Consider the following 18326-nt stretch of genomic DNA (forward strand, 5'->3'; position numbering starts at 1 on the left):
GCCACAGTCTTTCCTCTTTCGGGTCAGTTGGTGGACCATTTAGAGGAGGCGTGGAAACAACCTGGCAAAAGATACCAGCCGCAGAGACGCCTGGCGGTGGCTTATCCATTCGCGGATAATTATTTTGCTAAGTGGGAATCCCCTCCACAGGTGGATTCTCACGTGACCCGTCTTGTCCGTAGTGCCACATTGCCGATGCCATCCATGTCCTCCCTTAAGGATGCTACGGACCGCAAGGTAGAAATCTGCCTGAAGTCCGCTTATTCCCTTGCAGGGGGGGCAGCACGGCCGGCTATGGCCATTTGCTGGGTTGCCAGAGCGATGGAGCGCTGGGCGGATTCATTAGAGGCTTCTTTTGAATCCGACTGTCCGGCCGAACAGGCGGAGTTGATTGGCAATCTCCGTGATTCGGCCACCTACATCAACGAGGCGGCTCTAGACATTAGTACTCTGGTGTCTAGAATTTCTTCAGCAGCGGTAGCTGCTCGTCGCACCTTGTGGCTGCGATCCTGGAAGGCGGACGCAGATTCCAAGAAAGGTCTGGAAGCGTTGCCGTTTACCGGAGAAGTTCTCTTCGGTCCGGATCTGGATAAGATTGTGGCCACGCTGGCGGCAGCCAAATCTGCTTGTCTCCCGTCGGCCGCTGCTCCTTCTGGTTCGGGACCATCGTCCTTTCGGTCATCTAGGGCCCTGGGCAGGCCCAAACCACAGTCGTTTCCTCGACAGGCTGGCCCTAAGAAATCGGTCAAGCCCCGGAAGCAGGCATGGAGTACCAGACGTCCGGCCCCCAAGCCAGATGACAAGCCTGCGGCCTGACGGTCCGGGCCTCCCTTTGGGGGATCCCAGGGTGGGAGGCCGCCTGCTACAGTTCGCCCAGTGTTGGTCGACCACTACGACAGACACTTGGGTTCTGGAGGTGGTTTCCCACGGATACGCCCTCTCCTTCCGGCACAGACCCCCGGCTCGCTTCTTCACCACGGGTCTCCCATCAGACCGGAACAAGGCTACGGAGCTGCGGAAGGTATTGCACACTATGCTCCAGGCTGGAGTTATAGTGGTGGTTCCATTCTCCCAGAGGGGCCAGGGTTTCTATTCAAATCTATTTTTGGTACAGAAACCCAATGGGTCATATCGTCCGATTCTCAACCTCAAAGCACTCAACAAGTCTTTGCGGGTCCCGAAGTTTCGGATGGAGACCCTACGGTCCATCATTCTGGCGCTGGAACCTGGGGACTACTTGGTGTCATTGGACATACAGGACGCTTACCTGCATGTCCCTATTCTTTGGCGCCATCAACAGTTCCTCAGGTTTGCAATCCGCAGCGACCACTTCCAGTTTCGGGCGTTACCTTTTGGCCTGGCAACAGCACCACGTGTTTTCACCAAGGTGATGGCGGTCATGGCGGCTTCTCTGCGGCTGCAGGGAGTCCGCATGTTTCCGTATTTGGACGACCTGTTATTGGTGGCAGGATCTCCAGAGCTCCTGTTACGCCACTTGGACCTGACCATTGCACTGCTGCAACGGCACGGCTGGCTAATCAACTGGCAGAAGTCCACTCTAATCCCGTCTCGGAGGATTCTGCATCTTGGAGCCTTATTGGACTCGGGACAGCAAAGGATCTTTGTGACGGAGGACAAGATCTCTGCTTTACAGTCAAGGGTGCGCAGTTGCCTGCACAGCCGCCGGGTGTCCTTACACTCGGCGATGAGGTTACTGGGCTCCATGGTGTCGGTGTTCGACATGGTGGAATACGCCCAGTTTCACTCCAGACCTCTGCAGCACCTGATCCTGTCCAAGTGGAACGGGCTGACTCAGTCTTTGAAGTCCCAGACGATTGTGCTCACCCAGGAGGTTCGCCTGTCCCTTGCGTGGTGGTTACAGACGACCCACCTCAACAAGGGACGTCCGTTCTGGGTTCCAAATTGGGTCCTGTTGACAACGGACGCCAGTCTTCGGGGCTGGGGAGCAGTTTCGGGTCCACACTTGTTCCAGGGCAGGTGGACGCCGACAGAAGCGGAGCTTCCAATAAATATCTTGGAACTCCGTGCGGTCTTCAATGCTCTCCAGCAGGCACAGCTGTTTCTCCAGGGTCGCCCGGTGCAGGTCCAGTCGGACAACGCTACCACCGTGGCCTACATAAACAGGCAAGGAGGAACTCGCAGTCGGGCGGCTCTCGTAGAGGTCTCTCGGATCCTGGTTTGGGCGGAGCGCAATCTTCCGGCCATATCAGCGGTCTTCATCCCGGGAGTGCTAAATTGGGAGGCGGACTTTCTAAGTCGCCAGGACGTTCATCCGGGGGAATGGTCCCTGCACCCGGACGTTTTTCAACTGCTGGTGGACAGGTGGGGTCTTCCAGAAATCGACCTCATGGCGTCCCGGCACAACAACAAGTTGCCGGTGTACGGGTCTCGCACAAGAGACGAAGGGGCGTCTCTGGTGGATGCTCTGTCCGTCCGGTGGACGTTCCGGTTCGCATACCTGTTCCCTCCGGTCTCCCTTCTTCCACGGGTAATCCGGAAATTCAAACAGGAAGGAGGGACGCTCCTGTTGATAGCTCCCGCGTGGCCCAGACGGCACTGGTTCTCAGACCTTCAGGGTCTGTCCGTGGACATTCCTCTGCGGTTGCCGCTACGACCGGACCTTCTGTCTCAGGGTCCTTGCCTTCACCCGGACCTGACTCGGCTGTCTTTGACGGCGTGGCTGTTGAGACGGCCATGCTGAGGTCCCGGGGGTTTTCCAGCTCTGTGGTGCGTACCATGTTACGAGCTCGGAAACCGTCTTCCGCGAGGATATACCATCGCGTGTGGCATACGTTCTTCCAGTGGTGTCGACCGAGAGGTTATGCACCGCGGGAGTTTCGTCTGTCTCGGATTCTCGCCTTCCTGCAAGCGGGACTAGATCATGGGCTTCGCCTTGCTTCTTTGAAGGTACAGGTTTCGGCCCTATCTGTCTGGTTTCACCGTAGGATTGCTACAATCCCGGATGTGCGCACCTTTATGCAGGGTGTTCTCCGCATTCAGCCGCCCTTTGTTCCACCTGTGGCGCCTTGGGATTTGGCTGTGGTCCTGAGGGCTCTCCAAGGACCGCCGTTTGAACCACTGGGCTCAGTGGATCTTAAATGGCTAACAGCTAAGACTGTTTTCCTTCTGGCCATTGCTTCGGCCAGACGTGTTTCTGAGTTAGGGGCTCTTTCTTGTAGACCCCCTTTCTTGGTTTTTTATGGGAACAGGGCAGTGCTCCGCACTCGGCCCGAGTTTCTTCCCAAAGTTGTTTCCCAGTTTCATGTTAACGAGGAAATAGTTGTTCCGGCCTTTAACTCACCGGGTCTTTCCGTGGGTGAGGCCTCTTTGGATGTTGTGCGGGCCTTAAGGACTTATGTTGACCGCACTTCTTCGTTTAGGAAGTCGGACGCTTTGTTTGTCCTCTATGGCTTCCGTAAAAAGGGTTGGCCTGCTTCAAAGCAAACTTTGGCAGCCTGGATCCGTATGGCTATTTCTGAAGCTTATCTTCATGAAGGCCTACCGGTCCCTCCTTCTCTGAAGGCTCATTCCACTAGGTCTGTGGGTCCTTCGTGGGCAGCTCGACGTGGTGCCTCGGCAGTTCAGATCTGCAAGGCTGCTACGTGGTCTTCTGTCCATACCTTCGTGAGGTATTACAGGTTTGACACCTTCGCCTCTCAGGATGCTTCCTTCGGGCGGCGGATTCTCCTTTCTGCACAGGAGCGTCCCCACCCTTAAAGGATACTGCTTTGGGACATCCCCAAGGTATCCTGTGGATACCCTATGGACCCTGAAGTAGAAAATATGAGATATGGTAAGAACTTACCCTTGTTATCTCTATTTCTACGAAGTCCATAGGGTTCCACAGGACTCCCGCCCTGTCGCACCTGTGCTGCAGATGGGCTTTGCTCTGGTCACCGGTTTTCCGTCTCCCTCTGGTGAGAATGTGATTCTTGTATGTGTCCAGATCTTTGTTCTCTCTCTTCCTTCTCCTCCTCCGGCCTATGGCTTGGTAACTAACTGAGGTGCCTTGGCCCAGGGGCGGGGTATAGGAGGGGGACCTAGTGCATCCTGGGAGGCTTTAAGCTTAACTCTTTGGTGCCCTGCGACTGACGTCACACCTATACCCCAAGGTATCCTGTGGAACCCTATGGACTTCGTAGAAATAGAGATAACAAGGGTAAGTTCTTACCATATCTCATATTTTCTCTCACCTATCAGTGTATATCTATCCCTTTTCTTTATCTGCCCTAATACAGGTGTACCTGGGGTGGTTCTGAGACCTCACATATATATACTTGTTAATATTTGTGAGGTTTGTCACATACTGTTGCGTGCTGCACGTTGCCATATTTTAGATGGAACTGTGTGTTGCATACGCTGATAATGGGTCCCTGCAGCTACTCTTAGCATTAGTCAGGACCGGTATGGCGCTGCTTAATATTTCCGTCAAGATAGTCAAATATATCTGACCAGGAGATTGCACACGATACTGCACCCATTATTGCTATCCTGCAAGTCATAGCCTGCAGGAATTAGTGCGGAGGATTTTAACTCAGAAAGGTTTATGTATGCGGCGCCATCTGGTGCCGGGCCCCTTGCACGACCCCCTTCATGGGCGGTTTATTTCTCATGATCCTCTCCTTTGAGGATCGCCGGGCGGGCCCCATTGTCGTCACTCGCTTGGAGTTACTTCACCATACTGCCCTTTTCAACTCTGGGTATCTCGCAATTTCTTGCAGTTTACCCCTGTGTCACAGACTATCGCTCCCTGCCGGGGTTTTTCACAGTACATGAATTACCTCCGATACCACATCGGTCTGTCATTCCCCTTGCAGGGATTACCACAACGGCCACCCTGGTGGATGTCGTTTTCTACGAAATACTAAATGGCGTGATATACGCCCTGTGGTTACTTCCCAGTGGCTCTGCCGTGAACTGGATGGTGTATTCGGCTCTTTCCCTCTCACATGGGGGGAGCCGATTTCAAGTATTATTATCCCTGCTTTGGGGCTGGTAGCCAGGTTCATTCTGGATATAGAGAATGTCGATCCTGCACCTGTATCATACATTTCCCGTTTCTGCCCAGTGGGTGGATCTCATGGCGGGAGTCTGGCTGTCGCCAGATACGAGGAGTCACAAAGGCCTCCTGTTTCCCATTCCCTGAGGGTCCTCCCAAGTAATGGAATCTCCTTCTGGGGTGGATTTGCATGTTCATCGTCGGATTACAGGCATTAATACGCCTCCCATCCCAGCCTGGACGGAATTTACGGATCCGTAGGTGGTAGCTTTGCCTGAAATCAATGTACTCGTTTTCAGGGCCTGTTGCCCGTCCTACCATGGCCATCGCATGGTGATGCTTTTGTAACGTTTTTCCCCTCCAACACGTCTGGGGTTCAAATGTCTTTTGCCGCTCACATAAAATATGCAGTGGTCGTGTGGGATTACCTACATGGGATGCTGGTCTTCTAACTTTCAGGGTTTCGGCTGCGACTGTATCCGCCGCAATACCCTATGGCTACGTTATGGGAAAGCAGAGGTGCAGACTCCTTCCATGGGGAAGATCTTGTTTGGTCCTGACCTTGACAAGATTGTTGCATCATTGGCAGTATCACTAATGGAGAGATACTGTCTTTAGCTACTCCCACTACATTCGGACTAACTCTGTTAAGTCTTTTTGTCCTCAGGGTCAGCCTAAAGGCCTGTTTTTTCCTAGGCTGTCTTCCTCCACGGGGGCCACCATATCCAGTACCGAGCAGTCCTGGACTTACGGACGATCCTGCTTCTACGCCTGAGGATAAACCTTCAGCCTTACGGGACAGGTCTACATCTGGGGAATTCCAGAGTGAGGTACTGATTCTCAACGGCCTCTCATTGCTCAGGCGGCCTCCTCACAGGCGTTGTTCCACGGGCCCTTCTTCAGACGATCAGGGCCTTACATTCCCAGAAAGCTATACAGTCTTGGCGGTAAGCAGAGCTATTTCGGCCAGCCTCACTATCTCAGCGAGGGACTGGTTGTTCTACTTTCTTTCTGGGGCAGTGACCGACTGGTCCTCATTTGCCTATACTCTGTCTCAAATCCCTGAGTCAGATTCCAAGGGTGCCTGGACTCAGGTGGAATCCTTCATGCTCCATCATCCGACATTTGGAACCTGGGGATTTTATGGTATATCTGAGTATTCAGGATACGTACCTACGGGTACATACAGAGCCCTCTCATCAGCATGGGTTCAGGTTTGCTGTGCCACAGCAACATTTGCAAGTTTCGGGCTCTGCCTGTTGGGACTGTCCTCAACTCCACCGGGGTTTACAAGCTTTATGGATTTTCTGACAGTTCACCTGTTCAGTGTATCCGAATGCTCCTTTATCTGGGCGGCCTCCTGCTTTTAGCAGGATCACCGAGGTACTTTACCGCTAGGTCAGGCTAACCGTGGCTTCTTCTCGGCACAGATAAGTAGTCAACAGAGAAAAAGTCCTCCCTGCATCCCTCACAGGGTATTCTTCATCTGGGAGCACTGCTGGATTCTCAGTATCTTTTCTGGCGTAAGACAAGATCTCAGCTCTTCAACTTGGAGTGTGCGGATGTCTACGCAGTCGACATATGTCATTACTCTTGGTGATGCGCGGTCTACCAGAGTGTCTACCTTTTGGTAGGGTGGAATGTGCTCAGTTACATTCCAGGCCTTGCCATAATTGACTCCTCTCCGGATGGATCGAGTTTTTTCCATCGGATCGCTGTTCGCACGATGATGCTCTCTCTGGAGGCGAGTCGGTCTCTGTCCGGGTGGCTATGGCCATCTCGTCCAGGGTATTCTTTGCTACAGACAGTGTCTGGTCCGCATTCGTTTCGGGGCAGCTGGACGTCTGTCGCTTCCGCCCTGCCACTTAACTTGTTGGAACTTTAGGCTGTCTTGGGCCTTCACTCTGGCCTAACCCATATGTCACGGTGAACCTGAATAGGTTCAGTCCGACAGTGTCACAACAGTGGCTTCCATCTAGTCAACACTGGTAGTTGGGTGGCAATGACAGGAATGTCATACATTCTGACATAGTCCAAGGGTCTTCTCCTGGCCAACTCTGCAGTGTTCATTCCAGGAGCTCTCCATTGGGAAGCGGGCTTCCTCAGCCGTCACGACGTGCATTCCGGGGACTAGTCTCTTCTCCAAGACAGGTTTTAACTCCTGGTGAGCAGAGAGGGGCCTCCCTGAGGTGATTGATCCTTATGGCCTTCTGACTCTATCACACATTGCCGGTGTTACAGTCCAGCTCTAGGAGTACTGAAGCTACCTTCAGTGACTCTTTGTCAGTGAAGTGATCCTTCCACTTTGTGTACCTGTGTCTTCCGGTCTCCCTTCTTCCTCGAGGTCTTCGGAAGTTTAATTAGAAACGGAGGGGCTTTCCTTCTGGGGGCTCCAGTTTGTCCCAGACATCACTGGTACTAAGATTTTCGGAGTCTCCTCAACGATGCTCCGTTCCTACTGCTTCACTATCTGGACCTGTTGTCTCAGGGTCCTTGTTTTTCCCTAGACCTGGATCGTTTGTCTTTGACTGCGCCCCTACTGTGGTCCTAGGGCTTCCCTGGCTCTGTCTTCATTGAGATGTTTAGAGCAGATAGGCCAGACTTTGCTGGCATCTGCCACGGACTGTGGCATACATATTTCTTATGGTATCGTACCTGTCGATATGATCCTCCGGTGTCCAGGATTTCCAGATATTCTGGCATTCCTACCGGCTGGCTTGGGTTTCACCCTCGGCATGGCCTTCCTGACAGTGTGGATCTCTACACTGTCAGTATGGTTAAGATGTGTAATTGCTCCACTCTGGTATCCAGTTCATCCTTTGGAGTGTTTTTCTGGATTATGCTTCCATTTATCCTCCCTAGGGGCTCCTTGGGAGTTAGTAGTGGTTCTTCGTTCCCTCCGGGGACAGTCAATGGAACCGCTGGTTGTGATAGCCATTACATGGTCTACTGCTTTTGCTCTCTCTTTCTCTCACGGTGTTTATATCGACCAGGTGAGTGTCGGAATTGGGAGCGTTCTCATGTGGCTCCCTCTTCTGGAGGGCATCATGTCAGGGTGTGAGTTGCTCTCGCCCTGTGTTTCTTCTTAGTGATTTTTAGGTTCCATATTATTCTGGAACTTATGGTACGGCCATTCAGTCCCCAGTCCTCTCGGCTGGTGTGGCCTCATTGACTGTGGTCCGGCCTCTGTGGGTTTATGTGATCCGTTCAAGTTCCTTACGGAAATCGGACTCCTTATTGGTGGTCTGAGATTTCTGGTTTTAACAGGAAAGGATGGCCGGCCTATGGCCAAATGTTGGCTGGATGGCCTCGTATGTCTTCTTCAGGGGCCTACACATGGGTAGGCCTTTCTGTTGTTGATGCTTGTTTTTTCTCGGGCCATGTAACCCTTGTGGGCGGCTCGCTGTGGCGCCTTGGCTGTTTTGCCTTGCTAGGTGGCCACGTGGTCTTCTGTCCACACCTTTTTTTTTTTTTTTTTTTTTAAGGTTCTAGGCATCGGTTTCCTTTGCCTCTCAGGATGCTTCCTTTTTGGCGGCGGATTCTCCTCTCAGCACAGGAGCGTCCCCACCCTTGGTTGAACTGCTTTGGGACATCCCCAAGGTCAACCCTGTGGACCCCCTATGGACCCTGAAGTAGAACACAAGAGATATGGTAAGAACTTACCTTTGTTATCTCTGTTTCTACGAAGTTCATAGGGTCCACAGGGCGCCCGCCCTGACGCACCTGGCTTCATATGGGCTGTGTTACTGGTCACCGGTTTCCCGTCTCCTTTTCTGTGAGAATGGTTCTTGAGTGTTCCAGTTTTCTCTCTCTTTTTCTCTCCTCCTCCGGCCTTTGGCTACTTCCAAACTGAGGTGCCTCTGGTTGGGGGGAGGGGTTATAGGGAGAGTGGACCCAAGTGCATCCTGGGAGCTAAAAGCTTTAACTGCGTGGTGCCCGGATTTGGTTCCCAACCTATACCCCAAGGTCAACCCTGTGGACCCTATGGACTTCGTAGAAACAGAGATAACAAAGGTAAGTTCTTACCATATCTCTTGTTTAACCTGAAGGGTGGCAGTTAAGCTGAATACACACTGGAGCGATGTTGGCCTGATATGTAGTTTCCGGCTCAATCGGAACACACATTGGCCGTTCAGTGTGTATGGCCAATCCGCTTGCTCCCATTGTCGTTAGCGATATCTTCCGGTCAGCCGGCACGGCCAACCAGGAAATATCTTGTGGCGCTATGCAAGGTAATGAATAAGGGATTGTTCCGACCTTCATTACATCATTTTGATGTGTACTGTGGATATATGTTGGCCGCCATATCGTCCGTATACATGTCACTCCAGTGTATACCCAGCTTCAGACAGGAGAGCAGCAGTACAGATGGTAAAGTAGTACCCTTTTAAATTGCTACCAACTTCAGTAATTGTCTTCATTCTAATTTGAATCCTTTTAGGTTGGAATACCACCAGCACCTCGTGGAGTGCCTCAAATTGAAGTTACTTTTGACATAGATGCCAACGGAATTGTACATGTATCTGCAAAAGATAAAGGAACTGGACGTGAACAACAGAGTAGGTTCAGATTTTCATTGTAGCAGAGAACATCTGTATTGCTGGTTTATTTCCATTGTGTTTTCACTTGAAGAAAAGTTTTTTTTTTTTTTTTTTTTTTTCCTCAAATTCTGTGTTAGCTGAACTATTTTCCCTACTTCAATAAATGCATTTAATCTCTCACTGTATGTGTTGTCTCAATGAACACTTCTTCTTGTAGTTGTCATACAGTCTTCCGGTGGACTCAGCAAAGATGATATTGAAAATATGGTGAAAAATGCTGAAAAGTATGCAGAGGAGGATAGAAGAAGAAAGGTAAGTACTAAGCCATATACCGGGACAGAATCTAGAGGGTGAATGGTCTGTATAGTAATGAATGCTCAGCAATCAGTCTGAGATGGCCATGATGTAAATATAAGTGGATCTACTAAACATCAAGTAATTGTATTTAATTACTGCAGGACATGTTATATATATTTAATTGGATTTCAAAATAGTGTTTTTGTAAACTGAGTGAATTTACCATAGGAAAGGTGAAAGGTCTATATATAAGTAATTGTCGGTAGCGTCAGAGGCCTTGTTTTTGTTGTCTGTTGGTGCATGCTTGTTAGCCCTGCAAAGCCCCTTCTGATCTACACATACAATGCCTTTCCTTAAGCTAATTGTAATGATGGGTGAGATAAGAGGTGGCTCTTCATTATATACTATTGATGTAATGCAAAACCTGACGCTGAAAGATATTTTAAAGACTCTGATACTTCTGTGCCCAAACAAGATGGGCCTTCTGTTGCCTTTACCCTGAGATGGTCACAACAGACAGACACAAAACCGGTATCCCTCCTGGCTGGTTAATGTCCAGGGGGACAAAATTTTTTTTTAGGACATTTGCCATTTTTCTCATTTACTAAAATACTAAATGAGATTGACCACCTGACTACTTGTTGTGTACTATGTACATTAACACAGTGAGGTAAGGTGTGCATTATAAATGCTTCTAGTATTTGTATCCCCACATATACGGTTATTTCCAGGATCTATCCAATAGATTGGAGCTTGCATCTCTCCTCGCTGTACTCAGCAGCCAATTGCATTTCTTGTTTACATCTGTGCTTTGCAGAGCACTCAGTCTTCAGTATCGCACAGAAGATAACCAGTGTAGGTTGGGTGTGGTACAAAAAGTCAACATTCAAAATGTCGGCATGATGATTGAGTACAAGACTTTTAAAATGTATACAATCACATGGGAGAGAAAAAATAAGTGTTTAAAATTTTGTCAATTAAAGGATACTAAACAAGTAAAAAAATGGAGTGGATATGTCCCTGATATATAACCTAGAACTCATATTGGCTAATAGGGTATCTGCTTTGAGTGGGGCACTTGAAAAAAATGACAGCTGTTTTTCTGTGCACACAGCAACTTATAACAGCACTGGCACAGTGACCCTTCTTGCTTAGTACCCATTTAATACACTAATAGAGGAGAACTTGTGTTTAGTATTCGCAACATGAGTGACCACTTGGGGCCGGATTCAATTACATTAAACCACTGACTGTATGCAGTTGAATAATAAAGAACATGGTTTTAACTGCAGGAGCTATACAATTTTAACCAGACCGTATAACAATGGGATTGGCAATTAGTCTGAACAATTCCTGTGAAAAAATGGGCTTCTGGCACAATTAATCAGGTTAGGACAGGATAACACCCCCTACACTAACCCCCATCCAAACTAAGAAAGCAAGAAAAATACATGTTACTGCAGAGAGTATATATTGTTTGCATGCAATGCTATACTGAAGTTCTGTTGTGGGGTCCCTGACTACTCCCCCTCCCTCCCTTTTTGCCATTTTTCACTTGGTCAATAAACAGACAGATGGAGACTTTGTATACATTGCTTCCCCATATACACTTCAGAGCCAGAGGGAGGGTTTCAGTAGTTGCCTTAGCTAAACCATATTTATATAGTATACTACCTAATATGCACGTAGTTGTTGGCTTTTTTGTAATTTCCCTTAAAGGACGTGCTAGTAAAGTTGGCACCTTAACTGCAATTTGATTGTTTTATATATAGGTTAGATTGTAATTTTTTTATTTTTTTTTGCTTCTCAACTTTTTTTGTTTATCTGTTTTTAGGAACTTGTTGAAGCTGTAAATAATGCAGAAGGAATTATTCATGATACTGAATCAAAGATGGAAGAATTTAAGAGCCAGCTGCCAGAAGATGAGGTTTCACATTTTTTTTTATATTTGTTTGTTTGGTTCATCCTGGTCATAACTAGATCAACTTAAGGCCCCACACACTGTGCGATTTTATAGACCATTTGGCCTTTTTCGATCGATGGGAACGACCAATTTTGTAAAAAGTGCCGTGTGTGAGCATGATTACGACGTCTATGTGCGCTGACGCTGATCGTGGTCACTGATCAATCCAACCTGCAGAAAGATATCGACTTATCTTTCACGATTGGCACACATCGTTTTGTATGTATGCACGCGGAACGATGCGATGGACGATGGAGGATTTGTTGTCAATTTTCCTGGACCTGCATCCTGAGGTTGTTTGCTGCAAACGATATATATTGTTAACGATTTGCAATCGTTATGACCCATCTATATCATTTGGTCGTTTGTACAATCGTTCCATTTATAGGCACAATATTGTTTGTCAGGATTTCAAGGGAAATCGCAAACGACATCTGATCATTTGCAAGTCACACCGTGTGTTGTGGCCATTTTTTTGTGTGTGTATTTAATACTCAGAAACAACCTTTGTAAACTTCCAGATTGACAGACATGCTTTATAGAAATATTTTAGAAGCACTTCAGATCTGGGGCCAAATGTAATTGATGAGAGCTTCCTCACACTTTTTAAACAGCCAATGTAAGAGTATGAGAACATGCAAACTCACATGTTTTTCAGACTCCAAAAACTCACGATTTAAACTCTTATCCAGATGTTTTACCATTTTGAAGATACAACTCGACCAATGTAAAAGTGTGAGTTTACTGCTAAACCCGGTCATTTTCTAAACTCACCCTATTACATTTGGCCCTTGGGCTTAGTTAAGACATAAGCAGTGCATTGAAGACCAAAATCTCTAATTATTTTCTCGTTGAATAACTTAGTGCAACAAGCTCAAGGAGGAGATCAGCAAAATGAAGGAGCTTTTGGCTCGAAAAGACTCAGAAACTGGAGAGAGCATTAAACAAGCTGCATCATCTCTTCAACAAGCTTCACTAAAGCTGTTTGAAATTGCTTACAAAAAGGTAACATTGGAGGGAAGTCTCCCATTGCTATACTGGTCCCAGTGGCATTGGGAAGATGTGTAAACAAAAGCAGAGCAATAAAACATGGGGTCCTCCATTTTATGTCTGTGCCCAGCAGCTGAAGCTACTTTTGCAAGGCTTTACCTTCTAATTCCAAATGAGAAGCAGAGCTTGGAGGGTTTCTGCAGATCCATGGTTCTCATAGTGCTGATTAATTTGTCAGTTTAAAATATTTTTATTAATTGGATACAAATAATGCTCATATTGTTGATGGATAACATATGTGGCACGATCACAGGCTTGATATAGTACTGATGTAGTATTTTATTTTTTTATTTTTAAGTTCCCACATAGGTTAGATTATACTGTATGCCAATATTCCATATAACAGACTATTTAAGGTAGTTGCAGCCATTGCTTTTAGTGAAAGACTGCCATTCCTATGAAACCTCTTTAGAAGATCATGTGGTAAATAACTTGGAAAGTCTGCTGAACATAAATTATAGGTTAACTATCCCCAAATCGCACCAACCTCCCTTGTTTGACGCACCACAGACTTTCCGATTTAGCTGTGCCAAGCGTCCTGCCAGATGCTTATTCACAAAATATGCATCACTAATACGACAAGTACAGTGCATGACTGCCCTGAATACTGACTGGCATTTTATAAAGCTTTTGTTTGTGTCTCTATTGCTAATCTTGGTAATAAGGTAAGACATTGGTCTGCTACAAGTGGCCTCTGCTCCAAGCCTCGCGGCCCGACAAATACTAATTCTAAGCACCTAGGACACTAAGTGAATCTGTATGCCTCAACAATACAAATAAGTTGCAAATTTAAGGAAAACTATGAAAGTACAGTAATTGCTCTCTGGCTGAGGTTTTAAGTCTCACCAGGCGTTTCGTGCCATATGGAGCAAAAAGGATATGTTTGAGGACACATCTATATTTTCTGCATATCTTCAGCCAAAAGTAAACATTCTTGGGAAGTGTTTCCCAATTCCAGTATTCAGGTACCTCTCACAGTGCCTGTTTTACAGGTCTCCTCCGTATCACAAAGGAAGTAGCACCACCTGTGGATCTTTTAAAATGTCAGCCAGTAATGAATACACCTGTGCTCCAACTAGATCTACAGTAGATAACTTAAACCGCATACACACTAGCCGTTATAATGAATGACAACGATATAGTTATCGTCATTATATCGGCCAGTGTGTATGCCGTCAACAACCAGCGATGCGCACTCTCCCTGGTCGTTGACAACAACGTTCAAAGCCCGAACCTGCTGTCCAATCTGACTATATCGTCGGGTTGTGCAGGTTCGGTGATGGGGGAGGGTGCCGGCACTGAATTATATCGTTTAGTGTGTGCTCAATAATGTTAACATCACTGCCGGGGAAACAATAATCAATATTGCAAATTGTTTAGTGTGTACGCGGCTTAAGTGTAAAAGGTCACTGTTCTGGGGTATATTCCTGTGTATGGCGATAGAGTTTTGGAAGCATTGTGAAATAGTTGTGCAGCACAAGCCACAATGGATAACCATCTTGGCGATTGGTCCAATATTTCTTCATTTGCACGGTTTTTCCCATGATCTCATTTGCATGGTGTTATTAAGTATTACTGGTCAGGTTATTTAAGAATCTTTTAGCTAGTGTTCCAGTAGAAACTTAGGGGCCTATTCATTAAACCTAAAAATTCTCTAGAGATAATTAGGTTTAGAACTCGCATGGAGTTCTACCTAATTATAGGTGGAATTCATCATTCCACCTCTCCATAAGCATCTATTCCGAAAAGCTGTCATTTTTTGCGATGACAGCTTTTCGGGAAATAGATACTTTTCCCTGCCTACACTACCTTATCGCACCTGGAAACAGTGCTGCGCATGCGCTGTTACATCTGTAAAACCAGCGCATGCGCAGCACTGCCTACAGATGCATTAAGTTTCGTACCCCCCCACCCCCCTCCGCTCACCTTCCCCCCCCCCCCCCCCCCCACTTACCTGTCCGCGCAGCAGCCTCCGGCTTCGTCCTGCTGGTCTGTCATGTGGTTTCCCAGCAGACCACATGACAGATTAGAAAAAAAAAAAAAAAAAATTTGTTTTTTTTTTCTAAACTTTCTTGTGCTCTGCTGGGGAGCACACATGTCCGACCAGCCTCCGGAGCCTGAGGACGGAGCAGAGCGCCGGAGGGACTCGACGGGGGACCTGCACACGCGGATACAGGTAAGTCGATTCTGCTATTCGCCACCTCACAGTGGCGAATAGTAACTGCATCAAATTCCGAAAATTCATAATTTTTCGGAATTTGATGAATACCACAATTTCCACATCCCCATACTAATGTATGGGGAAGGTGGAAATTAATGCAGGGGAACTTAGCAAGGAGATATATGTGCTATCTCCTGTGCTAAGTCTGTTCATGAATACCAAAATAACGTTATTTAAGGAAAATGTCCTTAAAAACTTTATTTTAGTGTTGATGAATTGGCCCCTTAGAGTATCATCTAGAAGCTGACATACCTCTCTAATAATCTATGCCAATCCTAAATCACCCTAAATATAGAAGTGTCTACCAGTGGGTAATAGAGTTTTGTTTGGATATTTAGATAAGGTGAATGTGGAACAAATATAATTTCTTGTAGTTACACCAATTACATTTGATTTTATTTTTGTGACTTTTATCTTTTCAGATGGCATCAGAAAGAGATAACGCTGGAACAGGAGAGCAAAAAGAGGAGCAGAAGGGAGGAGACAAGCAGTAAATTAAGAGAATTAAAATGTTGAATAGAGGCTTGGGCGCAAAGCAACACATGGACGTCCTGAGCAGGAATGTTCAATCCAATGTTCTACTGTGTTTTGGCAGTACTTTATATAATTTCTTTACTATACTGATTTCCTTATGTCTCCAGTATCCTTCCTTATTTGTTTTCTTCCCTGTTTTGTCACTTTAACTTTCAAAAACCCCATGGACTGTGTAACCTTTTTAGGAGTGTTTTTTTTTTGTTTTGTTTTGTTTTTTATTAAATTTATAATTTCTTCCCATCGGTCACCTTTTATCCTTTTTTAGACTTATTATGATCTGAGAGTCTGTTGTACATTTCATACTAATGCCTCATATTTGAGGCACTATAAAGTGAAAAGCTGAAAGAATCTACTTACCATTAAAATAAATTATTAGAGCTAAACAATATATCAGAGGTCTAAAGGGTTCTGTTCTCTCTTACGGAAGTGACTAGTGTGTTGATTCTAAAGGAAAATATATTCTGTTACAATTTTAAAAATATTCAATATCTGCTTTGTAATGTGACTAAACTTAAAGGAAAACTTGTTTTTTATGGTTCTACAAGTATTTGAATCTGTCTGAGTTCTTACATATTAGAGTTTTTCTTTTAATGGCATAGTCTATGTTCTTTACATATCCTACTTTAAACAATGCATGAGAAGAAATGTAGTTTACTGACTGCTTTTGTTGACTATACAGACATTTAGGATGTTCCAGGTTTTTTTGTATCTTTTTTTCCTCCTCACTATGAAGAGATAAAAACATGCACAGTACACAGAAGTCTATTTGATCTACTTTCATAGTGAAGCAGAACTTTGGTTCTAATTTGCAAATGTCTGTGGGGGATGTTTGTTTAAATCAAATCTGATGTGCAACCTTACATTTCACTTGCGATTGAGGTAAAGCAACATCGCAGAATTTTCCTTCACACCTTTATGTGGTGAAATCTGTACTATTGGTGGTCATGAGGTGCCTGAGAAATGGACTAAAGCGAATACCCCTCAGTAAGTGTTTTTACCTGTTACTGATATTTTGTTACTGGGGTGAGCGAAGCGTGCTTGGAGCTTATACGTCTGCATATTCGTTTTCATTAATCTTGGCTGGTTTCCTGGTACCATAGAATATTAGAATGCTCATTAAAGTTGTACACATTAGGATTGTCTGAAACCCATTTACAGATATTGCAAATTAAATAGTAGTTTTTCTGAAGTAATTGTAAAGCACACGGAATATGCTGATGCTATATAAGTAACTTCTTATTGATTATTATTTACTGTAATTTTTTAATATCATTGGTGGGTTTTACTATTCACACTTCTGCTGTCTCTCCGGTATGTCATGTACAGTTAGTTATTTTCCATGGTTTAAGCTGCAAACACAACGATTTTGTTACCAACGATTTTTTGAATGATTTACTGTCAGATATCTGTCAGAAGTGTAATGAACGATTTTTTTGAACTACAAATGATTTTTGTAACTTCCCTTAATGAAAATCGTTCAGTTGGTCCATCAGGATGAACTACAAACGGGAACGCGCATGAACGATAATCGTTCATCATTATAACTCAGAAACTGAACGTTTTTTTTCAACGATTGAACGATAACGATGTTATAGTTAAATCGTTCAAAAAAATTGTTACGTGTGTATGCACCTTAAGAGTTTTGTTTTTTTATCTATCCCCATTAGTATGTAGTTTGCTAAACTAGTTATGAAGGCACAAAGGATAATGTCATTTCTACTTCAGGGTCCATAGGGGGTCCACAGGGTTGACCTTGGGGTATAGGTTGGGAACCAAATCCGGGCACCACGCAGTTAAAGCTTTTAGCTCCCAGGATGCACTTGGGTCCACTCTCCCTATAACCCCGCCCCCCAGCCAGAGGCACCTCAGTTTAAGTTGGTGCCCGGCCGGAGTCGGGTCACCGTTACTGCAGGGGGGCTGCTTAGCAGCCCCTAAGCTTAAAAGAGTTTTATTTTATTATTTTTTTACTACTCTTCAGAGCGGCAGCATCAGACTGTCCAATGGACGTCTGAGCTGCCGCCCCTACACCCCGCCGGCGCTGCGACGCCAGTACAGATCTGGGGATCGCAGCGGGACCCCAGAGTCTGTACTAGCCGGGCTCTGGAGGAATCCCTGGGCTGCTGCCGGATCGACGGGGACAGGTAAGTCGCGTGGTCACCGCTTGCGGTGACCCGCGTGTACATGCAGCCTTATGCCTCCGGTCTCTGGGGACAGACCGGAGGCGCTAGCGGTGGCGGCGGGCTCCCCCTCCATGGAGGCATACCCCGCGTGTCCACAGCCCACCAGGGATTATAGCTGCAGCGGGAGCCGGCATCCCGGGGGGTTAATTGCTAGCCAGGGGAGGAAGCCTTCCCTGTCTAGCGGCTCCTCCCCTCAGCTCAGCGCGCCTTTCAATAATACAGTCTGGCGTCGCTGAGCTGCTTCCTCCGCGGGCCACGCTTCTTCTGAGGTCTCCAGCGGCCATTTTCTCTCTGTGGTGCTGCAGAACTCCTAGGATGTCAGTGAGCCCAGTCCCCCTGCGTACCTGGCCATTTGGGTGAGTGTACACAGCGCTATAGCCTTCCCAGACACTGAATCTGGGCAGTTGAATGTAGCGACATTGTGCAGTATATTATATGTCATGCTTATGTATGTATATATATTTTTCTGCATTGTATGTGACTTATGCTAGTGCTGACTGTCTGCTTTTTCTCTCACCTG

At 46.5% G+C, this 18326-nt stretch overlaps 1 protein-coding gene across 1 annotated transcript in view; it reads left to right on the plus strand.

Moving 5' to 3' along the window:
• HSPA9 (heat shock protein family A (Hsp70) member 9) overlaps positions 1-15869 on the plus strand; it is a 77797-nt gene extending 61928 nt beyond the window's left edge. The window contains exons 13-17 of the mRNA XM_088451294.1: positions 9462-9579; positions 9779-9873; positions 11693-11785; positions 12686-12826; positions 15515-15869. Of these exons, the coding sequence (XP_088307420.1) occupies positions 9462-9579; positions 9779-9873; positions 11693-11785; positions 12686-12826; positions 15515-15586 (519 nt within the window). The 3' untranslated portion in view covers positions 15587-15869. The remainder of the gene's footprint in view (positions 1-9461; positions 9580-9778; positions 9874-11692; positions 11786-12685; positions 12827-15514) is intronic.
• Positions 15870-18326: the final 2457 nt, after the last annotated feature.

Source organism: Taudactylus pleione, unplaced genomic scaffold, assembly GCF_031769625.1.
Source record: "Taudactylus pleione unplaced genomic scaffold, aTauple2 ptg000025l, whole genome shotgun sequence".
Taxonomy (NCBI): domain Eukaryota; kingdom Metazoa; phylum Chordata; class Amphibia; order Anura; family Myobatrachidae; genus Taudactylus; species Taudactylus pleione.